We start from the raw sequence: 21,617 nt of genomic DNA, 5'->3' as shown, positions 1-21,617 counted from the left end.
CGACGTTCTTCTTCTTCTTCTTCTTCTTCTTCTTTTTCTTCTTTTTGTTCAATGGCAGTTCACTCCTTAGGAGTATTACCGCCACCTACTGTATATCTTGCGCACATGGGTGATAAATCTGGATTGGTATCAAGGAAAAAAAAAAGAAAATAAAATGGGGACACTTGTAATGCCCCACCCACCCCAGAGGATCAGAGCCCAAGCTTCAGCTTCAGCTTCCTACTATCCCGATACGTGCCGGTACCCAACAAAAGTATACAATATTACAGTCGGAGTCCTATTTGGCTTAATCTGGTCTACCCACTGCAATCCTACTATTATAGCAGTTAATTCTGTAGAAAATACGAACAATTAATCACTTAACCTTAAACTTATTTTCATCTTAAATCTTGGAATGTTCACTCCTATGCCCACTTTTTTGTTTGATTGGGTCTTTAGATCCATCTGTATAGATCTGTATAAAAGAATAAAAATTTTCTCTCATAAAAACATTGATTTCATAACTATTAGTATATCTTCCTTCTGCTTTTTCCCGGGCCTCCAACAATCTCATTTCAACAATGGGTTCAGGAATATTCCATACCGATACCCCATTTAATGGCATGTTGGGACAGATTTCTTCATTCTCCAGACCACAATCCTTGATCCACTGTTCATACTTCCAACCAAAACTATTCCCTCCATTCTTTTTATATTCCCAACAATCATTTAAAATTGTGCGTGTACGATGATTCTTATTACTACCTTGTAAATTAACCCAATACATCATCGCAAGCTTTTCTTTTCTCTTCTTAAATCTAATGGCATCTCCCCCATTTCGACCCTGATGGCATCTAGAGGAGTTGATCTTATTGCTCCACAGCAGATTCAAAGTGCTCTGGACTGTATGTTGTACAGTTTCTTTAATTCTGATTTTGCTGCAGCACCATACACTGCACAACCATAGTCTATACTAGACTGTGTGGCTTGATATACATGTAACAGTGCACTTTTCCTTGCTCCCCATTCATACTTGGCTATTGAAGTCATGCAATTTATTACTCCTTTGCATTTGTTTTCAATTTTCTTAATATGTATCTTCCAAGTTAATTTTTCATCAAATATTAATCCAAAATATTTGAACTCTGTCACTCTTTCTAACAATTGGTCATATAACTTCAGAGTCATTTGTTCCATTTTCTTTTTCTTTGTAAAAACCATATATTGAGTCTTTGATACTGAAAACGTCAGTCCCCAATCTACTGACCACCTTTCAACTTCATTTATTGATTCTTGTATTCCTTTAACTACATTTCCTAAATTCCTACCTCTTCTCCATACTGCACCATCATCTGCATATAATGCCTTCCCAATGCTTGGTTTAACTCTTTCAAATATATCATTAATCATTACATTAAATAAAATTGGACTGATTACACTTCCTTGTGGAGTCCCATTCAGGATATCATACGATGCTGACATTTCTTCCCCTATTCTTACCTGGAATGTACGCTCAAACAAAAAGTCTAATATCCAATTATACATTCTCCCCCCATTCCAATTTTATTTAACTTAATTAACACTCCCTCCCTCCATAAAGTGTCATATGCCTTTTCAATGTCAAAGAAAACAGCAACAAGAAATAAATCATTTTCAAATAATATCAGAGCATCCATTGTAGATCTCTTTTTCCTAAAACCACTCTGAGCTGATGATAATATTTCTTTTTTCTCCAAAAAATAATTTTGATCCACTGTTCATACTTCCAACCAAAACTATTCCCTCCATTCTTTTTATATTCCCAACAATCATTTAAAATTGTGCGTGTACGATGACTCTTATTACTACCCTGTAAATTAACCCAATACATCATCCCAAGCTTTTCTCTTCTTAAATCTAATGGCATCTCCCCCATTTCGACCCTGATGGCATCTAGAGGAGTTGATCTTATTGCTCCACAGCAGATTCTAAGTGCTCTGGATTGTATGTTGTCCAGTTTCTTTAATTCTGATTTTGCCGCAGCACCATACACTGCACACCCATAGTCTATACTAGACCGTATTAAGGCTTGATATACATGTAACAGTGCACTTTTCCTTGCTCCCCATTCATACTTGGCTATTGAAGTCATGCAATTTATTACTCCTTTGCATTTGTTTTCAATTTTCTTAATATGTCTCTTCCAAGTTAATTTTTCATCAAAGATTAATCCAAGATATTTGAACTCTGTCACTCTTTCTAACAATTGTTCATATAATTTCAGAGTAATTTGTTCCTTTTTCTTTTTCTTTGTAAAAACCATATATTGAGTCTTTGATACTGAAAACTTCAATCCCCAATCTACTGACCACCTTTCAACTTCATTTATTGATTCTTGTATTCCTTTAACTACATTTCCTAAATTCCTACCTCTTCTCCATACTGCACCATCATCTGCATATAATGCCTTCCCAATGCTTGGTTTAACTCTTTCAAATATATCATTAATCATTACATTAAATAAAATTGGACTGATTACACTTCCTTGTGGAGTCCCATTCAGGATATCATACGATGCTGACATTTCTTCCCCTATTCTTACCTGGAATGTACGCTCAAACAAAAAATCTAATATCCAATTATACATTCTCCCCACTATTCCGATTTTGTTTAACTTAATTAACAGTCCCTCCCTCCATAAAGTGTCATATGCCTTTTCAATGTCAAAGAAAACAGCAACAAGAAATTCTTTCATTATTAGAGCTTTTTTAACATCATTTTCAAATAATATCAGAGCATCCATTGTAGATCTCTTCTTCCTGAAACCACTCTGAGCTGATGATAATATTTCTTTTTTCTCCAAAAAATAATTCAACCTTCTTACTATCATTTTCTCCATGACCTTGCATAATGTAGATGTAAGAGCAATTGGCCTATAACTATTAGATTTTGATGCATCTTTACCTGGTTTCACTACTGGTATCACTATTGCACTTTTCCAATCTTTGGGTAAGGTGCCTTCATTCCATATATGGTTATATAAATCCAATATTGCTTTAATGGCTACATCTGGTCAATTTTTTCTTAACATACTGTAACTGATCATGTCTCTCCCTGGCATTGTATTCTTTGAATTGCTAATGGCTATTTTTAACTCAAAAGAATTAAAATCCTCATCCATATTACTATCAACTCCTTGTTTTTTCATACGAACATTCTCATATATTTTACTTAACTCTTGTCTTCTTTTTAAGAACTTATCATTCAAGTTTTCAACACTATGAACTTTAGCAAAAGTTTTGGCTAAGACTTCTGTCTTTTCTTTATTCGTTCTGGCCATTTTCCCTTCCTCTTCAATTTAAAGGGATCTTTTTATAATTATTAATACCATTCATTTTCCTTATCATTCTCCATACCACATGCATTCCAGTCTCTCTCCCAATTGTGTTACAGAATTCCTGCCAAGCCTTTCTCTTTGCACTTTTAATTACCCTTCTTGCAGCTGCCCTTTTCTTCTGATATTCTACAACTATATCTTGAGTTATTAACCTTTTTAAAATCCGGAATGCTTTATTCCTCTCTCTAATTGCCACTGTGCACTCTTCAGACCACCACGGTACACTTAGATTCTTTATCTATCTATCTGTCTGTCTGTCTGTCTGTCTGCTGGATGGCTGGAAAATAAATTGCTGAGCTTTATAAATAAAATGTGTTATTTATTTATAATGTGTTTATAAATAAAACTGAGCGGTAGCCAGGGTTATCATCGTAAACTAAAACTAAAAACCAAACACACACAAACACACACAAACACACACACACATGTCTGGTTCCTTGTAGGGACTCCCCATAGGCATAATGGTTTTTATACTGTACAAACTGTATTTTCTATCTCACTACAGCTAAACCTACCCCTCACAGAAAACTTTCTGCATTTTTACAATCTCAAAAAAACTCATTCTGTATGATTTATAAGCTTTTGTACCCACACAAGTCCCCATGAGTTGGTGTATTCAGGTTTAAGTCTACCCAACAAAAGTATAAGATTATACCCTCTATTTTCAGTCTGTACAGTAATGTATAAATTTCTACTAGCAGATCTTCTCTATCAGTTTTTGTCGACAATATACTTTTAAGAGCTGATGAAGAATCTGAGCAAATTACAGTCGGAGTCCTATTTGGCTTAATCTGTTCTACCCACTGCAATCCTATTATTATAGCAGTTAATTCTGTAGAATATACGGACAATTTGTCACTTAACCTTAAACTTATTTTCGTCTTAAATCTTGGAATGTACACTCCTATGCCCACTTTTTGTTTGATTGGGTCTTTAGATCCATCTGTATAGATCTGTATAAAAGAATAAAAATTTTCTCTCATAAAAACATTGATTTCATAACTATTAGTATATCTTCCTTCTGCTTTTTCCCGGGCCTCCAACAATCTCATTTCAACAATGGGTTCAGGAATATTCCATACCGATACCCCATTTAATGGCATGTTGGGACAGATTTCTTCATTCTCCAGACCACAATCCTTGATCCACTGTTCATACTTCCAACCAAAACTATTCCCTCCATTCTTTTTATATTCCCAACAATCATTTAAAATTGTGCGTGTACGATGACTCTTATTACTACCCTGTAAATTAACCCAATACATCATCCCAAGCTTTTCTCTTCTTAAATCTAATGGCATCTCCCCCATTTCGACCCTGATGGCATCTAGAGGAGTTGATCTTATTGCTCCACAGCAGATTCTAAGTGCTCTGGATTGTATGTTGTCCAGTTTCTTTAATTCTGATTTTGCCGCAGCACCATACACTGCACACCCATAGTCTATACTAGACCGTATTAAGGCTTGATATACATGTAACAGTGCACTTTTCCTTGCTCCCCATTCATACTTGGCTATTGAAGTCATGCAATTTATTACTCCTTTGCATTTGTTTTCAATTTTCTTAATATGTCTCTTCCAAGTTAATTTTTCATCAAAGATTAATCCAAGATATTTGAACTCTGTCACTCTTTCTAACAATTGTTCATATAATTTCAGAGTAATTTGTTCCTTTTTCTTTTTCTTTGTAAAAACCATATATTGAGTCTTTGATACTGAAAACTTCAATCCCCAATCTACTGACCACCTTTCAACTTCATTTATTGATTCTTGTATTCCTTTAACTACATTTCCTAAATTCCTACCTCTTCTCCATACTGCACCATCATCTGCATATAATGCCTTCCCAATGCTTGGTTTAACTCTTTCAAATATATCATTAATCATTACATTAAATAAAATTGGACTGATTACACTTCCTTGTGGAGTCCCATTCAGGATATCATACGATGCTGACATTTCTTCCCCTATTCTTACCTGGAATGTACGCTCAAACAAAAAATCTAATATCCAATTATACATTCTCCCCACTATTCCGATTTTGTTTAACTTAATTAACAGTCCCTCCCTCCATAAAGTGTCATATGCCTTTTCAATGTCAAAGAAAACAGCAACAAGAAATTCTTTCATTATTAGAGCTTTTTTAACATCATTTTCAAATAATATCAGAGCATCCATTGTAGATCTCTTCTTCCTGAAACCACTCTGAGCTGATGATAATATTTCTTTTTTCTCCAAAAAATAATTCAACCTTCTTACTATCATTTTCTCCATGACCTTGCATAATGTAGATGTAAGAGCAATTGGCCTATAACTATTAGATTTTGATGCATCTTTACCTGGTTTCACTACTGGTATCACTATTGCACTTTTCCAATCTTTGGGTAAGGTGCCTTCATTCCATATATGATTATATAAATCCATTAATGCTTTAACGGCTACTTCTGGTAAATTTTTTAACATACTGTAACTGATCATGTCTCTCCCTGGCGTTGTATTCTTTGAATTGTTAATGGCTATTTTTAACTCAAAAGAATTAAAATCCTCATCCATATTACTATCAACTCCTTGTTTTTTCATACGAACATTCTCATATATTTTACTTAACTCTTGTCTTCTTTTTAAGAACTTATCATTCAAGTTTTCAACACTATGAACTTTAGCAAAAGTTTTGGCTAAGACTTCTGTCTTTTCTTTATTCGTTCTGGCTATTTTCCCTTCCTCTTCAATTACAGGGATCTGTTTATAATTATTAATACCATTCATTTTCCTAATCATTCTCCATACCACATGCATTCCAGTCTCTCTCCCAATTGTGTTACAGAATTCCTGCCAAGCCTTTCTCTTTGCACTTTTAATTACCCTTCTTGCAGCTGCCCTTTTCTTCTGATATTCTACAACTATATCTTGAGTTATTAACCTTTTTAAAATCCGGAATGCTTTATTCCTCTCTCTAATTGCCACTGTGCACTCTTCAGACCACCACGGTACACTTAGATTCTTTATCTATCTATCTGTCTGTCTGTCTGTCTGTCTGCTGGATGGCTGGAAAATAAATTGCTGAGCTTTATAAATAAAATGTGTTATTTATTTATAATGTGTTTATAAATAAAACTGAGCGGTAGCCAGGGTTATCATCGTAAACTAAAACTAAAAACCAAACACACACAAACACACACAAACACACACACACATGTCTGGTTCCTTGTAGGGACTCCCCATAGGCATAATGGTTTTTATACTGTACAAACTGTATTTTCTATCTCACTACAGCTAAACCTACCCCTCACAGAAAACTTTCTGCATTTTTACAATCTCAAAAAAACTCATTCTGTATGATTTATAAGCTTTTGTACCCACACAAGTCCCCATGAGTTGGTGTATTCAGGTTTAAGTCCCCACCAGTGTAGAAAAACCTGTACACACACACACACACAACATTTTTGTTGCCAAGTCAGCATTTTCGTTGAGTTGAATGAAGTAGGCTACTAAAATGACTAAAACGTAACTAAAAAAGAAATCTAGACTAATTAAAAATTTTTTATAATAATAAATAAAATAAAAATGACAAAATCACACAACAAAATCCCTAAAACTTTAATGAAATTAAAATGAAAACAGAACATATAAAATAAAAACGAACTTCAAATATTTTATCAGTGATACTAAAATTACACTGGCGTTAGCTCATTATGTCACATCATAACCACAAATAAAATAATTTCTTACCCTTCAAACACAGGATGGCTTTTCTTCCAGGCCTGCTGGCATGATGTATGGTACTGAAATGCATTTATGAAGTGGTTATCTTCCTTTGAGGTGCACTGCCAATCCTTTCTTCTTTGGGGGTGAACGGAGATAGGGCAGTGTGCATTATCAAACAGCACAACTGCAACTACCAGAAGGTTTTTCTGCAAGAGTCTAACCTGGGTTAATCCCATTCATAATGCACTTCAGCTCTATTTTTGCGAGAAGAGAATGTGTGTATGTTCACATGCAACATCTACAGAAGGCAACAGAAATCAGTTGTGTTTATTCATTTATCCATTCTGAACTCTGATAGACAGAAGAGATGCTAACAGTGATAGTGAAACATGAACAAGACACGTGTATGTTACATAAAGTTTTTATTTTGTCATCTTTCATGGATTTCATTATCGGAGTTACTTATCATTCATGTGATGATAACAGTAAAGCTCAAGCTCCGAATGAGTCTAAACCAGTTTAAGAAATTATTGCTATTGCCATTGGCACCAACAATAAGAGCTTCAAATAATGAGGTCATTCAACAGTAGTTGATTCATTTTTATGATTGATTCAAGCACCCACACACTACATACATGTAATACATAGTGGTGACTTACAGTACATTTCTGAACACAAAACTAACATGTTAAAGATGTGACTGTCACCACTTATTTTGGGTAAGATTCATTTAAATATGAAAATGTTTTATTCAGTCATGTCTTTTAATGTTTTTATCTCTTTCTGACACAGAAAAACAAGTTTTAGGTTGGTTGTGTACAAGTCTATGGAAGCTTATTTCCACCAAAGAATAAAAAAAATAAAAAAGAACAACTCTGACTTTTTTCTAAGAACGTTTTTCTTCCACAATTCTGACTCTTCTTCTCAAAATTGCAAGTTTTTATCTCACAATTCAGAGTTAATAGCTCACAATTCAAATTTTTTTCTTCCACAATTCTGACTTTTCTTCTCAGAATTGCAAGTTTTTATTTCACAGTTCAGAATATGTCTTGCAATTCAGAGACTTTTTTCACAGAGTTGTGAGATATAAATTGTGAATTGTGAAATATAAACTTGCAATTCTGAGAGAGAAAAAAAAGCGTATTGCGAGAAGAAAAGTCAGAATTGTAAGATAAAAAGTCACAATTACCTTTTTATTTTTTATTTCTTGGCTGAAATAAGCCTGTTAAAATCAAGCATATTGAGATATAGTTTATATCTCACATTTCTTTGAAATTTTTTTTAAAATGTCTAAACTCCGAGATATAAACTCTGAATTGTGAGATATAAATGTGCAAATCTGAGGGAAAAGAGTTTGAATTGTGGAAGAATTATTTATTTTTTTTAGAAAAATGTCTGAATTGAAAGACATAAACCAAAGAAAAAGTGAGAAAAAAGGTGGAATTTTGAGATAAAAGTCACAATTACATTTTAATCTTTTATTATGTGGCGGAAACAAGCTTCCATAAAGTCAGTGCTGACCTTTCACCTTAGCAAAACATTTCTTCTGAGCTACCAGTGAAGGATCTCTCTTATGTGACCCCACAGTCTTGTTATCCACAGGTTGACGCCCATATCGGTGAGATACTGCAGCTCTGGCGTGAGCATCTTCCTGCAGAGCTTTCGATGTGCTTTGTCAACATTCTTTTTCAGATTGTATCCCATAATCGACTTCTCACCGATGGGTTGCCATGGCTGCATGGAAGTCTCTAAGATGCTTCCTGCAGCGACAGCATGGCCTCCTTCAATGCAAATGGAAGCCATCTCTGCATTTCTGCTCTGCAGCTCTGCGACATCTCTCGCCATGCGCTCACGGCCGTAAGCGTCCACTTTATGCCAGAAGGTGGCGTTGAAATACTGGTAAAGCTTCCAATCGATGGCGTTCCACTCCAGCGCTTTGGCCCTGAGCTCTGGAGTCAGTTTAGAAACAGTTGAACCTTTCCGGGCATTGAGTTTGAAGAAAAGCAAGTCCTCCATGTCCCAACAGAGGGCATCCTTGAGCAGGATGAGCGACTCCTCGAAATACTCCACAAGCATGACCAAATGGAAGTGCTTGGCGATTGCTTGAATGGCCTTGTCTAGCTTTGGGTCGTCTGGATTTAAGTTATTATCCTGTCCAAAGTCAAAGAAAAGCAAGTTTTTGAGATAGAACGAATTGAATCCCTCTGGGTCGTAGTAAAGCTTTGGATCCGTCAGGAATTCTCTCAACTTGTCATCTCCAGAAAGCTTCCAAGTGAGAGGTACAACGCGTCCAAAATAGTGGAACGAGGACTCAGCGAGATCAGCCGGGTCCCGGAGGATTGTGATGTACGAGGTGTCGGCTGGAAGCACTTTGGCCACCTCAGCAGCATTGAAACGCATGTGATTACAGATGATGTTGAAACACATTCCGGGCCTGTAGTCCTTCACTTGTGAGCGATGGAAAGGGGACGGGTAAAAGAAGTCATTGCGGCTGTTGGGGAAGGCAAATTTGAGGTGGTGTTTTTCACCAAAGCGAAAGAGAATGTTGAGGAAAGTGCTACTAGCCGTTTTATGGGTTTTCATGAACATGATGTCCACTTTTGGAGTGCAGATTCCCTGCCCAGAGGCATGATGGGAGCTGTTAGAGATTGTTGAGGAGTGGGCAGCAGAGGGGCGATGAGCACATGAGTAAGGCACTGGGACCCTGTAAACAAAAATGAACAAAAATATTGTCATTTGAATGAATTTTAGATGTATTTGTATCATCTTTAGAATGAGTTGTTCACTGCTATGATCAGAAAACAGAAAACTGTGTGTATACAGTGGAGATCAAGTAAATCTATAAATACTTGATTTTTGTCTGAAATATTGTTAATCCTCATAGCTCACAATTTGAAGGAATATTAGCTGTAGCTATAGCAAGGTTCTACTAACATGTTTGACAAAATAATCAAGGCATTTCAACAAAAACCTTTATTTTCAAAATGAGAGAACAGTAACCACTGTAGCACAAAAGAAGATTACAACTAAAATTTTGGAGGGTTACAGCTGGAAGTGTAGAGGCCCTTGCTTTGAATGACTTCAGCACATCTGCGGCCGCAGGACATCACTAGTTTCTCACACTGTTCTGGTGTGATCTTGGTCCGCTCTTCTTCTAGTCTCTTCCACAGTTCGGTGACTGTAGTGGGTTTCTTAGCCATAACTTTGTTGCCAAGGATTTTCCAGAGATTTTCAGTTGGGTTTAGATCTCTGGTCCAACCATTTAATTATTCTTAACTTCAAGGAACAGCTTTATCCATTTTGCAGTGTGACGGGGGCATTGTCTTGCATGAAAATTGCAGGCTGATTGGGAGATGCTTCATCACTGCACAGTGAGTTTTCAGTCCAACTTCTCTTAAACGTGCCGAGACAGATCCATATCCTGATCAGCGCTGAACTGGCGAGCAATTCCAGCTGCAGTGTTGAACCGATTGCCCATTGAGTCTCTGCATTATCCTGTCTTCTTGTGCATTTGTCTCACGTAAATATCTCAGTTAACTTTTTTATACTGTGCTTCAGAATACAGTTAATTTATGAAATATGCTCAAAAAACTGCCCTTCTACTCTTAACTTCAAATAGGACTGAGCAGTGACCTTGGAATTTAGGAAATTGTTCTCTAATTTTGATCTCCATATATATAATTACATGTACAGTATATACAGTTTATTTCAGCAAATTTCAACAAGAAAGGTGGCATGTGACAGTTAAGCATCAGTATAGACAGATTTCAATTTGTAATATTCATTATTTTTTTATATTTCACAATATTACTAAATAAATGCATCCTTGGTGACATAAGAGACTTAAAATGCATTGCTAGCATTTTGTACTGAATTTAACTAAAATTTTAATTTTAAACAATGTTTCCTGTCAGAATAGAATGACAGAATAATTTAGGGAGAAATTATCTTAATAATTATTTTCTTTATGAATATGAAGATAAATCATTTTTGTTTTATTTTGATTTTAGGAAGAAATATTTCCTGACTATTTCTTCATGAAATTCACACCAAAATACTGCTCTAATCCATTGAAACTTTGACTTGGCTTTTAAAATAAACTGCTTTCTGTTGTACATTATTCTTGTTCAAAATACATGAAGGGACTCACTCTTGCAGGCCAAACTGGACCTCTGAGGTTGACAGGCAGTACAAAAGAATCATGCAGATGGTCAGGAGCGCGCCCAGGATCAGTCCCTTACAGATGGACCTCCACTGCCTGACTGGCTTTCCAACCATCATAGCTGCCTGGTTGGACCCTGGAAGAAAATCCTGAAGCAAAGAGAAAGACGCTTCAGTAATGATTCAGTTCTACTAAGTGCAACTTATATCTCTAAAGGCCCTTTTACATAAATATAGTAAAATGTGCTGCGCTATCTGCTGTGCTTACGTATGCACAGTCCTCTAGTGCTGCTAGCATTTGATTATCGAAGCATTTCTAGTGTGTTAAGAGATATTCGTCACCATTTCCTCAAGTGCCCAATTATTTAGGTACACTGCTGCTCACTCAATTGCTTTTCTCCCTTGAGTTCAGCCATGCAATCTACATCTGCTCAACATGTGCTTATATGTGGGGATATGCACTGGCATTGTAGGTAATTTAGCTATGTGGGATTCTAGAATATTTTCATGTGACAGGTCACTAATTATTTTAAGGTATTCTGTATTTCTCTATTACAGATTTATTTCCACTGAAATAGAAAAAAATTAAACTCCTCTCTAAGAAATTTAAAGTAAACATGCAAATCCTTAAGTTTTTCTCCTGGACTAAAAGCCCTTAGGGACGTAAAGGACTCTGATGAGAAGCAGACAATAGTTTTTGGTTTGTTTGTTTGTTTGTTTTTTTCTCTGTGGATGCATAAGGTTCATATTTCATATGAAAGTAACAGACTTAAAAAAAAAGTGATAGTCACTATAAGATATTTGTAACAAAACGGAGGTCAAATGAATTTCAAGGCTTTGAACTTTCTAACAATGTGTAGTTTGTCAAGATTAAATAATGACGTACAGTATTACTTTACTTGTGTAGTAAATAAGAAAAAAAAAACACCGCATGATAGCAGGTTAATATTTTTTTTTATATAAAAATATTTAATGTAATCTCTCAGCTCATCTAATGGCGTATAACTGCATGTATAATATAATAAATATAACAGGGATAGGCCTAAATATGAAAAAGTATCGTCTGACAGTATTATGCCACCTACACGGTTAGTCACCACATAAATGAATACATGGACATGAAATATAGCTTTAATTTAAATTATTTTATCACTTTAACTGTATATTATCTTAAAGTTGAAGCTTAAAAACAATGTTATCCCACAGTAATACTAAAGTACCCCGAAATCAGTCACTACAATCGATAACTGAAACATTAGATGGCTCGAGTTGCCTTTGTGTCAAAACGAGAGCATGCGAGTCTGCAAAATGATATAAGTGATATAGAAAAGACGTAATATTTACAAAAAATACTTATAAATACATACAAGTAATTATACTTATGCTGTAGCGCCGGTTTCAGTTACCCGGATGAGCCGATATACAGCATTCGTGCTAATGTCGCGATTGACCAAACAAAAGTAGTTATCATATAATCAATCATCTCTACCTATATTAAATATATGAACAAAAATATGTATTATAGGCTATATCTAAATGAATAGTTTAAAATAGTGCAGGACATGCTTGACATGTCATGTAAACTATAAAACAAATGCAATGAACTAAATATTAAAAGTTTTTTCACCGTATATAGTAGGGGAATTTACCGTAGACCATTTAACAAATTTTTACTGTAGCATTTTTACAGTCTTTTACCATTAAATTCACGATTTTTTACAGTGTATGAAATATCTTTAAATATTCTGATGCTGACATGAATGCATTGCAGTTGTTGAGACTGTGCTACTGCAGGGGGTTCATGAGGGCCAGCTGTCCAGCGAATGAATTATGCATTCAGAAGAAAAGTGACACTGTCCGCATCTCTTCATGCCTCATAGCCTAGGATCAGATATCTGCAGTGTGGGGCCACAGGTGGATAACTTAATACTACCAAGAGAGCATGCTAGAAGCACTGACTGCTGCAGCCATATGCTGCTGTGCACCGGCACCAAAAGATAGATGGAGAGACCAAGGGAACAAAACTGTTTCTATCAAATACAGCAGGGACTAGAAATCTAGAAAGGGGCGAAGAAGTCTGAAGGAACCCATTGTTCTTATTTACAGCGATCTCTAACCCTGCATTTTTCAAAGTTATCTTTTGTTGACAGCAAAAACTCTTAACAACATCATCATTGTTATGCTGATGGTCAGGAATAATGAGGATTTTACATAACCACTAAGAATTACTACAGCAGCTGCAGCTCTAATTTAGGACAAAACGTATAAATGCATCTTTGCATCCATCAAACACAAGTGTTGTTTTCGTGGAGATTTGTAGTCTATCAGTGTGGTATAAAAGTCTTTGGAGATGCTGAATGCTATATTTACTCATGGGTGCATTTAAACTGGACAATTTCTGCATGCAATCTGATTAATTTCTGTGATTTAACAAAGAATGTCACATGTAATATCTGAAGTGCTGCTGGCAGATTCATAACAGTTTCCAATAGGGTCCTCACACCATCGGTGCTCGGGCCCTAATAATGGTTTCTTTTACTTTGCCACAATAAAGTAGTCAGATTGAACAGCTTGATTATAGAGGAAAGTTTAGGAATGAAACGGATAGCGTTTCAATAGATTCAGCATTGTGAGGCCTCATGGTGATATAAAAGTGTTTTTGGAACAAATGGTATTTCAAATAAAATAAAAATTTAATACGCAAATAAATAATATGCATTTTATTTCATTTTTCACTAAAGAAACATAAAACAAGATAAATATACTTCAGAAGCAAAACTGTATAAATTAATAAGGCTTTCACAGAAAATGTGTAATTAAAAATATTTTTCTTACCACATTGGTGAATTATTACTTTCTTGTTTTAATAAATATAACAGAATTTAGTGAGGTTTATGCTTAAACCCAGAAAACGTTGAATTCATCAGAAATATGTTCTGACAACAATGATCTTTTTTAGTTGTGAGGATGTTTAGACTAGAAAATAGACATTAAAAATATTGATTAATACTTATTAATTCAGATTTTTGCTGTGAGTTAAAGGTACTACAGACTTATTTAAACAATGGCAATAAAAATATTACTGTAAATATTCTCCCAATACAATTTGTATGGAAGATTAAATATAAAACATTGTTTAATATCTTACCAAATCATGTAGATATCCCTGTCACGGCTTGATTGGCAGAAAAAAAGCAATCACTCTGAGAAATCTATTAAAAATGACTTTGTTAACAATGATGCATGGTCAAGGCAATTCCTTCACAGTTAACTGTCCAGTTGTGCTATCCAAGATTAGCAGATCTGTATCCCTCTTATCTTCTGTGAAATATCCAGATGATCATTCACCCTGCACACACACACACACACACACCTGATGATTTTGAAGCCCCCGCCTCTCCTCTCCTTCTCCTCCGTCTGCACGATGTAGAGCTGAGCTGGCTAAACTGCATACAGAAGAGGCTCGGCTTGTGCTCTCTGTGACGCAAGATCAGCCGTCTGGGGACCTGCACTTGTGTGTCTGTTTGCATTTGTGAATGAGAGTACAGGAGAAGGTCGAGGGCAGAAAAAAGAGGGAGGTGAAGTTAGGATGAGAAATAAGAAGACCGAAAGACAGAAAAAGAATAGGAGAGGAAGAGATTCAAAACTGAACAGGGTTAGCGAGAGAAAACGAGCAAGAGGGAGGGAAAGGAACAAAAGAGAGGAGGGATCTGTTCAAGGTGGAAACAGAGAGCTATTGAGAACAGATTACTGGTTTGAAAAGTTGCTAGAAAGCGTAGTTAAATGCATGAGAGAGCCCAATACAAAATTCCAGGTATATGGCTGTACACAAAGTCCCCAAACTGCATCAGCTTACTTAGCTTTCCAAGTCCAAGTCACAAAAACACATTCTTAGCATGGATGATGTTTGATGATAAAATTAAATGAAAGTAAACTGGTCAAAAATCAGTGGCACAGAAATGGTTTTAAAGGTGGGAGAAACACTTGACCCTTATGCTGTGTTGGAAATCCTTTACCTAATTTCCTGTTCCCAGTCAAAAATGATAAGCCTTTTGAAATTGCTTATAAATCTCTCATTATGCTAGCAAGCAAGCAAGCAAATTTTATTTATATAGCACTTTTCTATACAAGTTAATGCAATTCAAAGTGCTTTACAGATACAGCGATTAATACAAATTAAACTGAACAGAATTAAAACAAAAATAAAATACACCCATTGAAATACACAAATAAGAATGAAGTTAATAAAGATTAAAATATGAAATATAAAATAAAACATAAAAAAATGAGTCAAAACAAAACACATGAAAAATACAGAGGTTTTATAAGTCTTTACAGAAAGGCCAGACGAAAAAGATGTTTTTAACTTAAGATTTAAAACTTTTCATGTTTTCAGCACATCTTATGTTCTCTGGAAGGTTGTTCTCTGTGAACGGCTAAAAGCAGCATCACCAAATTTTTTAGTTCTGCTATGAGGTACAGTTAGAAGAAAAGAATCAGAGGATCTAAGAGTCCTTCTAGGTTCATATATTGTAAGCAGTTTTGAAAGATAGTCTGGAGCAAGTCCGTGCAATGCCTTATGAACTAATAAAAGATTTTTTTTAAATCAATACGAAAGCTAACAGGTAACCAGTGTAATGACTTTAATACTGGTGTAATTGTAATGCTATAATTATAACCAAACCTTGGATTCAAATTTTTGTTTCATCAACATGTTTTCTTTCAATTAGTACAGGTTTTGGATTTCTGATCTCAGCATATGCACCTCAGTTTTTGACTGAAAAAGCATTATTTGTGGATTCAAAAAAGAAATACAAAACCAGTGCTAATCGAAAGAAAACAAGTAAAAGACTGAATCCAATATTTGGTAATAATACAGCATAACAAGAAATTTATAAGCAGTTTTTTTTTGGTAGGCTGGTAATTTTTGACCGAGAACATCACAAGTGTAACAAGGTAAGAAAAAGAAAATCTCAAAAAAAGCTAAATTTTGGTAGAGGGTTGGGGTTGTAAATTGTTATACCCAGTGTGAGCTAAGGCAGTAAATTTAAGCCCAATGCGAAAACATAAACTAGAATTTTCAAGAAAAAGAAAATCCTCTCCAGGTCAAAATGACCAGAACACAACATGAAGGTTTAATGCCTACATTATTCCTAAGTATGTTTGCATCTTATATGGTTCTTTTGCCATTTGTAAGTGTATTATTTACATGATGGGTTAGCAACAGTTAGTTTTATTGACCCGTGCACATATCTATAGAAATAGACAAGCTCAGGAAGAACTTTTGCCACAAGGAAGAACTTCTTTCTGGATAATATTGATGGTTTTCGTGCTACTATTTCTGGATGTTTGCTTTAGTGACCAATTGGAAGAATCCCTTCTTATCTCAATGTTTGCTTAGGCTGCTGTATGAGTTTCCATACAGAGATTTGTGCCAGGAGGAGTAAACACCCAGAAATCGGACCATAAATTAAACACAATCACTTGACACATTATCCAGTTCAAAAGCTCTTTCCAGGGCTGTCTACTATAGCATACTGTATTTTTGTAATAGTTGGGAGGCATTTGTGATCAACTGAGACTGAGGAATCTTGTCCTTATGTTTTAAAAGTTAAGTTACAAATCTTTAAAATGAATTTATGAACGTGTATACACTTCATGTTGAGCTTTGTGCTGAAGTGTTATTTTTAGTTTTAGTTTTCACGTTTTAATTTTAGTTTAAGTTTTAGAAATTTTGTAATGTGCTTTTTCTTTGTTATTAGTAATTATTTAATATTTCCATTTAGCTTTATTTTTTATTTCACTTGTAGTTTTTTTATGAAGTGATTTCAGTACTTTAAACCTCAGTTAGTTGTGAAGGAAACATTACTAATTAATTTTTTTTCTTTTTAAAGTTTTTCATCTAATATTTTATTTCATATTTTTAATATAGTTTTAGTTTTAATTAACCGTACCAAAACTGGTGCTGGAGTTGTGTACACAGATTTGTAATGTTAACCGTAGTGTTTGACAAGGTTCAAGTAAAGCCGACGCGGAAAATTCTTAGTTCATCATTGCTTTGAGGTAAATGAAATAAAACCCACCAACAAATGAAATGAGATCCCACTCCTGTTGACACATCCAGACTTGCATTATACTCAATTTACTCGGAAAAAGAGTGACCCTTAGTTTAGCCACAGGGTTAAATGACTTAATGTGGGTCTTTGAAATTTGATTATAACGCACAAATATTTCATGTTTATTGCTGCTATGACAACGCCGAAGCTTACTAGTCTAATGAACCTTTCTTGTGTATAAAGCCTGACTAGATAATGTTCAGAAGAACAGCATTATTTGAAATAAAAATCGTTTGTAACACTACAAATGTCTTTTACTGTCACTTTTGATAAATTGAATCCATCCTTGCTGAATAAAAATTATTAATTAAAAAAACAAAAAAAATCACAAAATAACATTTTGATCACAAAAGAAGATATTTTGAAGAATGTAGTTATGGAAAAAAATACTATGTAAGTCGAAATAAAACCCACCAACAAATGAAATGAGATCCCACTCCTGTTGACACATCCAGACTTGCATTATACTCAATTTACTCGGAAAAAGAGTGACCCTTAGTTTAGCCACAGGGTTAAATGACTTAATGTGGGTCTTTGAAATTTGATTATAACGCACAAATATTTCATGTTTATTGCTGCTATGACAACGCCGAAGCTTACTAGTCTAATGAACCTTTCTTGTGTATAAAGCCTGAATAATGTTCAGAAGAACAGCATTATTGGAAATAAAAATAGTTTGTAACACTACAAATGTCTTTTACTATCACTTTTGATAAATTTAATCCATCCTTGCTGAATAAAAATGATTAATTAAAAAAAAAAATATCACAAAATAAAATTTGATCACAAAAGAAGATATTTTGAAGAATGTTGTTATGGAAAAAAATACTATGTAAGTCAATAGCTACCTTTAACTGTTTGGTTACCAACTTTCTTCAAAATATCTTCTTTTTTATCAACAGAGGAAAGAAACTCATACAGCTTTGGAACAAGTGGAGGGTGAGTAAATGATGACAGAATTTTCATGCTTGGGTGAATTATCCCTTTAAATACATTAGAATACTGTAACATCTATACTGATATTGCTGTAATTCACTGATCAATACTCTTTTTTTTATCTTTACATTCCTTTTGAGTGACATGGCCCAATCCACTCTTTGTTTTGCTCACTCAGTGTCTCTTATTGTCCAGCACAAGATTATTCTGTTCATCCAGATCTCCTTTTGAGTGGTCTCAAACACTCGGTTCATTGTCTGCAGCCACACACACGGACACACAGAATGTCATGCCAGTGCCAGGCAGTGTAAGAGCGACATGGTTGGAATGCAGATGGGTAACGTGGGTAACACTGCATGCTTGTGTGCGTGAACATGAATTAGTAATAAAAAGGCCATGAGTTGCCTGGCCTAAAGCCCACAGGGGTTACACAACGGCGAGGAGAACACCAACGTCATAACTTCCCACCACAAATACAAGGAAAGCGAAAACATACAAAGCTGCTACCAGGGGTATAGGACTTCACTGATAACAAACACCTCATACAATAAAAAAAGCGTTTGAATGGCTCTTTGGGTGTGACATACAAAGGAAGAGACCATTTCACGTGTTATACACATGCTTACAGAATAGAAGAGAGCGGATCACCTTTGAACTCAGTTCAAACAAATGCAGATTTATACAAAGCCTGCCCATAATAGTTTGTTTTATATACCTTGTATAACCAAAATCTCACAAAGGACTGAAATGGACACTGGAGAACCATTCAGAGCTAAATAATTCAGCTTGCCATCCTAAACCAGTAGAATCTGACTCCATTCAGTACTTGAAAAATTCACAATGAGGAATTCAATGCAATCTGAAACACTCATTTTCTCATTGCAACCTTCGTTCTCTGTGGATTTGAAAATCTGTAAAACTCAAGTTACATTTCCCAACCTATGACTACATCCATTAAAAAGTTCGTTTTTATATACTAGGGAACATTTACAGTGTTTTGCCACATGTCCACTATTTGAGGTAGCCTATCCACCTTTTTCTTTGCCATAAAAATGGGCGTGGCCATTTGTAAATTCTATAGGTCTAGCTTCCGGTCTCATCCGCGTCCAGCTATTTTTAGCTGTACAGAACCGCTCCTTTTGCTGCTTGATATTGAAACTTGGTGTGTCTTACCATATTATTTTAATGTGTTATCTTAATTACGAATACACTAGTTTGTAGTGAAAACAGTTTTACCGTTTACTGCACGTTGTTATTCTTCTTGTTATTTCCCTATAGCGGCTATTAATGAACCGGAAGTCTCACCCATAGGCTTACTTCCACGTTGAAGAAAAAGGCCTATTTATGAAGCAAGTGAAGCAAAATAAATGTTAGTTTTTACAAAGAACATACTTAAGAGCCATACTTTTCAATTTTGATCACTTTAATGCATCCTCACTAAATAAAAGTATTAATTTCTATAAAAAGGAAACTTTTAAACAGCAGTGTACATCACTAATATTTAATTATATAAACAATGTATAATTTATGACCTGCTTAAGGAAATAGTCAATGTAGTAACATACTGAGAGCCTTTTGATGCAGTTACAGCTATTTGTAATGTTGATATGACAGCTTTTTGTCATCAGTTCTTTTCTAGTTGATTCTAATCGCAACTGCAATTCTATCCTTTATCCAAATTAGTACATTAACATTTTCACAAATTTGAAACATGCACACAGAATAAAAATAAATAAAACATGTCATTAAAGATAATCATTATCTTCTGTTTATTAGAAATGTGTCAAAGTCAAAACTGATAAGCAAAGACATAAGAAATGCAGGAAAGTGTCATTGAAAACCAGTTTGGGCAAACTAAAATGACACATTGTGCTCAGTGAATCATGTACAATCCCCACTAAGTGCTGCAATGAGTTGAAATGAGAGAAGAAACACTTCTCAAAGTCTCTTGGCGGACTTTATTACAAATAAAAATCAGCACTTTTTCTTCTTGTTCTGCTTCTTGTCGGCTTTGTTGGCGTCATCGTGAGCTTTCCTCTTAGCTGCTAGCTTGTTAGCCTGTAGGAAGGTAGATTCATGAACAATGAAGTCTGTCAAGGTCACTGGAGCTTAAATAATGAGCCTAATGTAGGTCAAGCACCTTTTAAAGGGCTTTGGCAGCCACTGTGCAAGCCGTGAATTAGTTCAACGTTTACTCATTTAACCATTAACCAAAGCACACATTTACAAATCAACATAAAGACTCCTATCTCACTCAGGGTTCCCACTCTTTCATGAACACCAGATTCAAGGACTTTCAAGGACTTTTTAAAGCACCATTTATTTTGGTGCTTTAAAAAGGGTGGATGATTTTTGGTGTGCCGGCAGAACAACAACAACAATGCGCTACATGTTTCTTTTCCCCTAATTTTTTCCCAATTGATGTAAATCCGTCGTAGCGATGGAAAACAAGCACTTTCAAGGACCTATGTCTGAAATTCAAGTACTTTCAAGAAGCGTGGGAACCCTGCTCACTACATAAAAAAAATAAAAAAAACAATAACTAAGAATCAAAATGAAGCATTTTCTGAATCATTATCCTGGTTAGATGAGTGTGTTTTCATACAATTGTATTTTTAATTGACAAAAGAAAGCACATACGATCGTAAAATGACATCTATTTCTAAGCAGGCTTACCTCTCTGACGTTTCTCTTCTTGCCAAACATGATCTTGTCATAGAGGTATTTCTCTTTCTTCTTCATCATCATAATGGCCAGCCTCTTCTCCTCTGCTTTCTCCTCTTGTTCGGTTCGCATGCGGTTCTCTTGTTTGACTTTACCAGGGGTCACCTTTACTGACAGCCTCTGAGGGAGAACCAGCACATGACAAACTTTTACTTTTTTATATTTATTTTAAATATTCCTCCACAAAATGTTTCATTTAAGGTGCAGAAACAAACAAAAAAAAAGATTCCATCCCAAAAATCATCCATATTTACATTAAAATAATGTAATTTTGTCTTTTTTTAACCCTGTAAAGCCTGATAAACAAAATAAGTTAGAAAAATTAAATTTTTAAAAATTGAATGTTTATTGAAACTTTACACAAAATAGAAAAAAAAATCTAAAAACAGGTTTGTATATTTGTATTTTGTTGAGTGTCATTTCTGACACATTAAAGGGGTCATATGATGCGATTTCAAGTTTTCCTTTCTCTTTGGAGTGTTACAAGCTGATTGTGCATAGAGAAGATCCCTGAAGTTGCAAAGACTAAAGTCTCAAAACCAAAGAGATATTCTTTATCAAAGTTAAGACTCTGCCACGCCCCCCTAAAACGGCTCGTTCTAACACACCCCACATATCTAC

The 21,617-nt window shown here is 35.0% G+C and overlaps 2 protein-coding genes across 4 annotated transcripts in view; both read right to left on the bottom strand.

The window, feature by feature from the left end:
• Positions 1-8,520: 8,520 nt before the first annotated feature.
• gal3st1a (galactose-3-O-sulfotransferase 1a) lies at positions 8,521-14,795 on the bottom strand. Of its 2 annotated transcripts, XM_016572767.1 has the most exons (3): positions 14,369-14,795; positions 11,210-11,370; positions 8,521-9,763 (listed from the first exon to the last, which is right to left on the bottom strand). In XM_016572767.1, the coding sequence occupies exons 2-3, from the start codon at positions 11,338-11,340 to the stop codon at positions 8,611-8,613; spliced, it is 1,284 nt and encodes a 427-aa protein (XP_016428253.1). In that variant the 5' UTR covers positions 11,341-11,370; positions 14,369-14,795; the 3' UTR covers positions 8,521-8,610. The 2 variants fall into 2 exon arrangements, with proteins under 2 accessions (XP_016428253.1, XP_016428254.1); XM_016572768.1 differs by lacking the exon at positions 14,369-14,795 and having other exon boundaries at positions 11,210-11,529.
• A 4,988-nt stretch (positions 14,796-19,783) lies between these two features.
• The window catches only part of pes (pescadillo), a 16,235-nt gene continuing 14,401 nt past the window's right edge, over positions 19,784-21,617 (bottom strand). For both annotated transcript variants that reach the window (XM_016572766.1, XM_016572765.1), the window contains exons 14-15: positions 20,949-21,116; positions 19,784-20,330 (exon numbers count right to left, since the gene is read on the bottom strand). In XM_016572766.1, the coding sequence (XP_016428252.1) occupies positions 20,247-20,330; positions 20,949-21,116 (252 nt within the window). In that variant the 3' untranslated portion in view covers positions 19,784-20,246. The remainder of the gene's footprint in view (positions 20,331-20,948; positions 21,117-21,617) is intronic.

The sequence above is a fragment of the Sinocyclocheilus rhinocerous genome, unplaced genomic scaffold (genome assembly GCF_001515625.1).
Source record: "Sinocyclocheilus rhinocerous isolate Xijiao unplaced genomic scaffold, SAMN03320098_v1.1 scaffold352, whole genome shotgun sequence".
In the NCBI taxonomy this organism is placed as follows: domain Eukaryota; kingdom Metazoa; phylum Chordata; class Actinopteri; order Cypriniformes; family Cyprinidae; genus Sinocyclocheilus; species Sinocyclocheilus rhinocerous.
Note: the sequence above shows the minus strand (reverse complement) of the source record. Positions and strands in the feature narration are given on the sequence as shown.

Bases quoted from the DNA above. Each gene is read 5' to 3' on its own strand.
- gal3st1a (XM_016572767.1), bottom strand. From the start codon at position 11,340: ATGATGGTTGGAAAGCCAGTCAGGCAGTGGAGGTCCATCTGTAAGGGA. The intron at 9,764-11,209 runs GTGAGTCCCTTC...TTTTGTTTACAG, and splicing joins GTCCAGTTTGGCCTGCAAGA to GGTCCCAGTGCCTTACTCAT.